Below are 9428 nucleotides of genomic sequence, written 5' to 3'. Positions count from 1 at the left end.
GCCGTATCTCCCAGGGAACTTTTTTCCCCCCTTATCTTCTGACAGAGTCTTTTTTTTTCCTTTCGCATCGCGCCCAGCAGAAATACGAGACGTTTTATTTTATTTTATTTTATTTGCTTTTCCGCAGGGAGGGGAGGATTCGTAACCGTAGTTAGACGCGATGGCGTGGTGACTGCAGGAGTGTCTTTTGGATCTACTAATGATGTATGGAACGTGAATGGCTTACAGATCAGATGAAGTTAAAGCTGGTCACATTAAAGCAGGGGTAGGCAACCTCGGCTCTTTTATGACTCATGGACTTCAACTCCCAGAATTCCTGAGCCAGCCAAACTTGCTCAGGAATTCTGGGAGTTGAAGTCCATGAGTCATAAAAGAGCCGAGGTTGCCTACCCCTGCATTAGAGCAAGGTTGTCCAACCTTGGCATCTTTAAGACTTGGGAACTTCAACTCCCAGAATTGCCCAGGCAACATGGCTGACAGGGGAATTCTGGGAGTTGAAGTCCACAAGACTTTAAAGTTGGACACCTGTATTGGAGGCTCAGTAAAAACAACCAAGAAGCAAAAAAATAAACATTTTCAGTGAAGGGAAGAACATTACAAAAATATATAGCTTACACCATCATTCAGCAGTGGTCATAGAGTCATTTGGGTCTATGGCCTGCTTGAAAAGGGAAATGTTCAATGCCTTTCTAAAGTGGAGGAGGGATGGAGATGAATGGACCTGGGGAATGCTATTTTGGAGGGCAGTAGTAGTAATAGGCACATTTCTGCAGTCCCACAAGTTGCCACTTTAACTGAGGGGAACTGAAATGTGTCCATCTTGTCAAGAGTTGATGGGACAGGCAGAAACAACTGGAGACAGGCAGAACTTTGTACCGCTTTATTGAGTGACCATATTTTCTTGAATAAAAATAATGGGCAAGTTCTCTAAATTTGATTTTTGACCCAAATTTAAGCTGAAACAAACCTGGTGGGGGGATCTCACAGGGAAACGAGTGAAATGGGTATGCCTAGCTAGCCTCTTTTTCCTTATTCTCTACATTGCTTATCCACTGGCCTCTCTACCAGTCTTCTGAAATAATTCCTTTCCTATTCTTTGTTTATCTCTTGTGTTTTCAAACCTCTACCCTCTGTCAATAAATAGCATTTTAATGCTTGCATATATTGTGAACTGCCAACATTTTTTTAAAAAAAAAATGAGCTTAAAGACAAGAGGTCTGTTGACTTACTTGGATGTGAGAGCTTTGCTTTTCTCCTTGAAAAGGGAAAAATGAAATACAGTGGATAGATATAGTAGAATGATATAGATGAATTGGTTCTATCACTTGAACTCGAATTTCTTCATAATGCAAGTTCAAGGTTAAACCATTCATTATACCAGTGATACAGACATTTGTTATTTATGGGATTAGCAAAAAAAATACACTCGAGTGCCTCGTAGCAGAGTGAGCACGTTACTCATCCCAGGTTCTGCCCACCTAGCAGTTCGAAAGCACGTAAAAATGCAAGTAGAAAAATAGGGACCACTACGGTGGGAAGGTAACAGCGTTCCGTGCGCCTTTAGCGTCTAGTCATGCCGGCCACATGACCACGGAGACATCCTCGGACAAGCGCTGGCTCTTCGGCTTTGAAACAGAGATGAGCACCGGCCCCTAGAGTCGGAAACGACTAGCACGCATGTGCGGGGGAACCTAGGTAATGGCATCATTACCATTTTTGATATTAAAGAGTTACTAGTTGATAGTTAAGATTTAAAAACCATTGGAAACTTACTTGGTAGCATCTGAAAATGGAAACCAAAGACAGTATCTGCCTGCTAACTCTGCATCAGTATTTTGTTGCATTTTTATTACTGTTTGTTTTTTGTCCTTCACTTTAAAGGAGTATCAGAACTGATGAGTTTTTCTCACAGTTCAGTTCTTGTACTTATTCTTAAAGTTGGTAGCAAGGGACAGTATTTGTGAGGGTTTGATCTGTTATTGTATAGTCATCTCTTTTCCCATCTTTTGGTTAAATCCCAGGAAATACATAATGAAAAAACTGCTTTGAGATTTTGTTCCAGAGGAAGCATCTTCTGTCATTTTGCCTGGTATAGTAATCTTGTAAATATCACCAAAAGACATTTGCAAGAAATTTTAATACACTGTATGTAAATGGCATTCAAAACCAGGATTATCTTTTGCAGGGAAAAGAAACATTTTGAAAATTAAAAAAATACACAATGCAAATATCATTTTAAGTATGGAATGCTAATACAGTAAAATGTGAAGTAAAATAAAATATATACAAATATGTCATTGATTTTTTTTTACTGTTTGTTGCACATTGTAAGTTCACCTTTCAACAGAATACACATGAAGGATATTTTAATGTTTACAGCTCAGCATGGGTACACAATACTTACTGTAATAAAAGAACAGATGAATTATTGTTAAGAATGGTCAGAATGAATATTAGGTAAAGGAGTATCTGTTAAGGGGACAGTTGAAAGTGTAGTATATCCTGAAACTACCTTCTGCATGATGGCATCTGTAGTGTCACAATCCAAGCCCTGTGTCGTTTGTACATGCCATTTGATTTTGACCACCATCTGAAAATGGTCCTGGGCTAAAGATAAAGTTGTATTATGGATGTCAACAATTTATTAGTATAGAAGTACAGTTTTTTGGATCATGTTGAAAAGGTGCTTCAAAGCCTTATGAAAGCTGTACTTTTTCATGGCTTCATTCGGCAGTGTTTGAATTACAGGTAAGGAGATACCAAAAGTACATAATTTTGGTTAAAAAAAAGTTGGGGGTAAGCGGCTTTAAAACCCAAGCATTGCACATTCCTAATTATTATCAGTAATTATAATTTTTCTCCCTTCACCTCCCTGCCTTTCTTTACTGATGTTCTCCTCTGTATACGTATAAGTCATTACATCTCCCATGTGCCAACTTGTAAGATCATGGCAATGAACTGAAGTAATGAGGCTTGATGCTCTTTATAATTCAAAAGGTGAATAACAGAATATAGAAGAAAATCTAGACCTAGTATTCCCTAAGGCAGTGATGGTAAACCCTTGACAAATATATCAAAGATGATACCCCCATACTGTTCTAGGTGAGACACCAACATTCATCAACACCCAACCACAACTCCCAACCACAACCCTTCACCTCCCTGCCTTTCTTTACCTGATGTTCTCCTCTGTATACGTATAAGTCATTACATCTCCCATGTGCCAACTTGTAAGATCATGGCAATGAACTGAAGTAATGAGGCTTGATGCTCTTTATAATTCAAAAGGTGAATAACAGAATATAGAAGAAAATCTAGACCTAGTATTCCCTAAGGCAGTGATGGTAAACCCTTGACAAATATATCAAAGATGATACCCCCATACTGTTCTAGGTGAGACACCAACATTCATCAACACCCAACCACAACTATTCTCTAAAGAATTGCCCATTCTCACACAATTTTTTAGGAATGCGAAGACTGCAAGAGAATGGAGTGTCCTCTTATGCACCCTCTGGATCCTCTAGAAGTCATGTGGGAGGGTTGTGTTCTCGTGGTCTGCAGAGCCCCCAAAGATCACAAGCGAACAGGCCCGAACAGGGCGTGTTTTCATGTGATTTTTGGAGGCTGCAGAGGCCAAAGAGCAGTCTCCCAAGTTGCTTCATGAATGAAGGCCTTGTGTGATGTGGAGCTGCCATGGGTAGGCTGCGGGGGCCTACCAACGGTAAGAGAACATCACCTGAAGATAAAGGGTGCAAATCAGTTCTGGGGATCATATACATGAGTGGACTATATTTTTTAAAATAAATGAATATGTAAAGATTGTTTTTCTTTTGTTTGGGGGTGATGGAGGCAGGAGGTGACATATGAGCAGAGCCATGTGAGGCATTTTCTGATTTTTTGACATGCTGAGCCCAAAAAGTTCACCATCACTGGTTCAATGTGTTGTGCAACCCCAGAAAATGTTTAAGCAAACTATATTTGTTTAATCATGAACAAATACATTATGTGCTATGAACATAGATAGCCACAATGACAACAGTCAAAAGTTCAGTGCGTCATCAGATTTGCAGATTTGCAAGATTATGAACAAATAAGCAAATTCTTCTCATTAAATCACAAAAACAAAAAATTGTCAATAAGATGTCTTTCTAGAATATGTTTTTAAAAATAATTTATAATGGTGAAAACATAGTGTTAGAACTCCCCCTGCTGGCTCTGAAAAATAATTCTGCAATTTTTTTTCAGAAATACAGAAAGTTGGAAGTTATATTACTGAACTTCTGATTGTTGTGGCTGTTGTAGCATCCCTGAGATCACACGATCACAATTTGGTTGCTTGCCTGCCAGCCAGCTCAGAATTATCATGGTGAGAGTATCCCCTAATCATGATTGCTATTTGCAACCTTTACTGGTAGCTTCCAACAAGCAAAGTAATGGACTGCCGGCAGGAGGTTGCAAATGGTGATCCCATGATGTGGTACCTAATAACTACATGGGGTTCATTTAACAACAGCAACTGGAACTGCCACAAGTGTCATAAGTTGGTGTGGTTATGGGACATTACCACTGTCCTGATTAGTGGGGTTGCAATTACAATTGCAATCACAATTACTGCCATTAAGCGAGAACTACCTGTTTGTTTTATAGGTTGTTTCACTAAATGCACAAACTATTGCACAAAATGCTGTAATCTGCTGCAGCAGTCTCCAACATTTCCGGCTTTGTGGACTGGTGGGTGGGGAGAAGAGGGGATAAATCTCCATGAGCAGGTGAGCACGTGCAGCTTCCTTTGTGCAAATGACAGGCCCAGCTACCCACTGCTCACACTAATGGAGCTGCCTATGCGTGCTTGCTCATCAACTGAACAGGACGCAGTCCAGTGGTTGGGGACCTCTGATCTATTGCACAATTATTTACAATTTTATTATGAACCTGGCAATGTGTATGTTTATTAAAGTGGCCAATTTTGAGGACCCCTGATTTAAGGCAGCTTGAAATGTGACATGCTTTTACGTGTTTGTCCAAGACTCTCATCCTGTTTTGATGTCACTGATGTCCCTTGGTAGCAAAGGAAATATTGTTAGAAACATACACGTTGCCAGGTTTGGAATTTGTGATCAATCTGTAATTGTTAGGATGTAGTGGTATCAGACGTATGCTTTGTTTTCTGTAACCACTATATGGTTTATACAAAATTGCCTTGCATTCATGAGATATTTAGACCAAGATGGATTTCTGTACACTTCTGTAGCTTTGCTAACAGTGTCTTAAGATCATGTCCAAACTGTGGTACTGACTAGCATTTCTGCTCAATAAATTTTTGGCACTGTGGGTATTCCAAAAAGGACAGCATCCCTGAACTTCATCTTTTTTTTTACAATTACAAATTCATTCATTAAAACCTCTCTTTGGATGGCAAGATTTATAATAAGTTGGAAGAGACCTTGAAGGTCATCTAGTCCAACCCCCTGCTCAGGCAGGAAACCCTATACCATTTCAGACAAATGGCTGGCCAGTCTCTTCTTAAAAACTTCCAGTGTTGGAGCATTCACCACTTCTGGAGGCAGGTTGTTCCACTAGTTAATTGTTCTAACTGTCAGGAAGTTTCTCCTTAGTTCTAGGTTGCTTCTCTCCTTGACTAGTTTCCATTCGTTGCTTCTTGTCCTGCACACTTAACACATTGGCAAACCTTGTAATTTCCTGGCCCTCTAAAATGATAAATAAATTTATAAACCTTTTCCCTTCATGAATAAATCTAACAAGCTCTTCCTTGGTAGCAGTGAATGTGCCATCGGTTTAACATTAAATGGGTTCTTCACTATCAATTATTATCCCATTTATGAATGCAGAGTTTCAGGACTTGTCCTGTTGTTGCCTTCTCAGAACACAGTAAAAAATTTGCATGTGCAAAACAAGAATTCTTACAGGGCTTTGACTCTGCAAGCAGATATACTTTTTGCTCTGGACAGCAAAACATCCATTCACTATTGATTTGATGTGTTTGCTGTTGACTAGTTGATGGCTGCCACGTAAGAGATCCAGCCTTGCAACTCCTGTATGCCAAACAAGTGGGGCAATGTGACTGCTGGTGTCTTCTGGTCTTCAGCTTTATGCATGCAAAGGTGAGTCATACCAGAACTTGGTTCTGTACTTGCTAGACAGTTTGTCTAGGGCAAAACAGATCTGAGTTCTCTCAGGACTCTCTGATCACTACCAAGATTTCCTAAATTATAGATGTATATAAAACCATACATGGAATGAATACTGAAGTTTTTCTTCCTTTTTCTTCATAATGCTAGTACTTGAGATTGTGTACTAAACTAGATACAGGGGACCAGCAGGAGAAAAGTTATTTTCACATAGCGCATAGTTAAATTGCATATATTGCTAGCAACTTGCATGATTTTAAATATACCTGGAAAAGTTCACGAAGAATACTATTTACTGGAAGATGACAGGAAGGAGCTATTTCTTGTTAGTCTTGAAAATGCACATAGTTGGCCACTTAATAATACAGACGTCCGGGACTGATGGAAGTAGAGGTGCAGCTCATACATTTTTATGAGACAAAAGGATGCTGATGACTTCTGGTGGGAGGCAGATCAACCCCCCCCCCAACAACCATTCAAAGAAAACCTGAAAAGAAAACTCTATTTTCTAAGCAATAAGGAGGAAATAAAACAAAGTTAATTACAGTTAACAAAACTAGGGTTTCTGCATTTTAAATTTAGGCCGTGGTGAGAAATTGTTTTTAAAATGCTGCATTTTATTTACCTATTAGATTTTTATTCCATCTTTACTGTTTTTATAAATAACTTTTTATAACTTTTAAAATGCTTGATTCTTTCCTTTTTTCCATATGTTATTTGACAGCTCTCGTTCCATTTTTTTACTTTATTATTCTCTCAGATACATGGTGTATCTTGTTATGGAAAAAGTGCTATTCAAGATAGAACTGAGGCTGTAAGGTCTGTCAAGGAGATAAACGTGCTGTGTAATTAGAAAGACTATCATGCTTAACTTGTTCCCTAGAGGAAGTGGAGGATGCCTGTCTCCAAGCTAGCTGAGAATTCTGGGAACCAAACTACAAAGAACATCCTATTGATGCGACTGCTTTAACAGATGTCATAGATATGCTAGGGGTGGCTTAGTGAGCATACTGCTTAAGTATACAAGTGACAGGCATGCACTATTTCCCAAAAGTGACCCATTCCTGCATGACATATCTCCAAAGTCTAGAAGAGACAAAACTGATGAATCAGTGTTAGATGGGTTAAACATACAGTGCTTGCTGTAGAAGACAAGGCCACTGTCAAGAGCTAAACATTAAATGATGAAGGTCATCAGAATAGAAACCTCAAGTCAACTTTTTGAAAGCAGAAGGTTCTTCAGTCAAAATATGCATATAACTAATGAAATGAGCGTCTATACAAGCAAAGGCATGGAGGAGAAAACTATGCTAATGAGCCATAAATATTCTGCTGGCTGTTATTTATTAACACTAATTACCAAATTCAATGCCAATAAAAGTATTTACAGACCTCACACCAACAATGTCCATGTGACAACTGTAAAATAGTAATATTGTAAAAACAGCCTTGGTCACAACAGTAATGTATGTTTTGTTAACCAATGTTTAGATTTACTAGAAAGCAAGGTTATACTAATATTTTAATAAAATTACAAGTATCTGAAAAGTGCATGGTATTTGAAACAAAGTTGAAAATATGTCCACTTTTTAAATAAAGAAACAAACATTAGGACTTGGGACAAATTGTGATTGATATCCATTTGATTGCCACAACAAAATAACTTTTTACTTTAATATTGATTGAAAAGTGAGAAGACTCCAATTCTAAAAGCTATAATAAATTCTTCATTTTAGGAAGTAGGTCTTTACTAAAGTATTGGAGATTTTATCTCTCACCAGCTAAGAGCTCATTTCTCTTATTTCTCACCTGCTATAAGCTCTTATCTTTTAATATATACTGTGCTTACTCTTATACTTTAGTAGTTACGTAGTTGCCTGAACAACAAAAATACTCCTTAAAGAATTAAATATTCTTGGATTTCCAACTACCCACAAGCAAAGAACTGTACTGAAAAAACACAAGACACACCTGACTATACATTACTTATGTTAAAGGTTTCTCTTGTAAATGAAAGAATGCTGATTCCTAACTAAATGAGCAATTTCATCAGTTTAGTAATTGATTTGATGATCATATGCCCACAACACACGGTGCAGAAAAGAAAAACAAAACCCTAGCCCTTTCAAAACAAGTTGTAGAAAAATTCATTGTCACAGTTGCTTTCATAAGCATTTCAAGAAAGGGCAGTGTGGAGCCTCTAAATTGTACAATATAAAACATTGTAAGTAATGTGGCTGAAAACAGAGAAGCAGAGTTCTTTAAAAACAAACAGTGCTTCCTTTACAAGTGATTTTTTAAATAGGTGAATACTCTAGCCAGACAATTTCAGAAGATCACTGAAGTCATTGTGATACAATCCAATTCAAGCTTCTGTTCAGCTGAATGCTATTTGCTACAAGATCTACATCATTTTTATTTTGTATTTCAATGTGGGCATTTGTTTATGAGATCCATCTGTCAACAAAGTCTCCTAATCAGTAACCAGGTCTCAACCATTACTAACAAAGTTAGAAAAAGTTCTGTCTACTGTTACCACCTGCATTCCCTCTTTTTGTACTGCATTTTGCAGGTTCTGGTAACAAGATTTGTCCATTTTAAATTTATTTTTTGTTCAAGTGGCTTGCTCACAAGATGCAAGCTTTTTTTCAACAGGCTTTTGCAGTTGGAAAATATTTGTACAGTTTTAACTGTTAGTCAGCCTAAAATGTCAGCTTTCTTCTTTTGCTGCTTCCCCCTGGGCTTCCCCAGTTTGTTCAGTGGGGTTTCTCTGTGCATCTTGTTCCCCTTCTGAAAGAAACAAAGATAATTTTTAGTAAAAATAGTATGAACAATGCAGCTGAAATTTGCATATTCCATTATGGCAGATATAGAGGTCTGGGCTGCTTTTAAACAACACTAACTGGTTACCTAAATTTTATATAATGAACCTAAATTATATAAAATGAGAATGAGATTCAAACTATAAAATCAGCCTGCCACTTAAGTAATGCAAAAATGCTGCAGAAGACATTAAATGGGACTTCATTATGTTAGAAATGACTGGATAGCATTCTATAGCCAAAGAACATGCCATTCCTAATGTTCTATCTAAGGAAACTGATTTTAATATTTACTTATTTTATTAGATTTATTTTTTTTATTTTTTATTTTATTTATTATATTTTTATACCGCCCTTCTCCCGAAGGACTCAGGGCGGTGTACAGGGCAATAAATATAAAAACAGAATACAAAAGTTAAAAAACGATTAAATATAATGCCCAAATTTAAAACAA

The 9428-nt window shown here is 37.6% G+C and overlaps 1 protein-coding gene across 2 annotated transcripts in view; it reads right to left on the bottom strand.

The window, feature by feature from the left end:
• Positions 1-5541: 5541 nt before the first annotated feature.
• Positions 5542-9428, bottom strand: part of PKIA (cAMP-dependent protein kinase inhibitor alpha) — a 50974-nt gene continuing 47087 nt past the window's right edge. For both annotated transcript variants that reach the window (XM_083361155.1, XM_083361156.1), the window contains exon 3: positions 5542-8942. In XM_083361155.1, the coding sequence (XP_083217281.1) occupies positions 8863-8942 (80 nt within the window). In that variant the 3' untranslated portion in view covers positions 5542-8862. The remainder of the gene's footprint in view (positions 8943-9428) is intronic.

The sequence above is a fragment of the Vipera ursinii genome (genome assembly GCF_947247035.1).
Source record: "Vipera ursinii genome assembly, chromosome: 3".
Taxonomy (NCBI): domain Eukaryota; kingdom Metazoa; phylum Chordata; class Lepidosauria; order Squamata; family Viperidae; genus Vipera; species Vipera ursinii.
The sequence above is the reverse complement of the archived record's forward strand: the minus strand, read 5'-3'. Positions and strand labels throughout refer to the sequence as shown.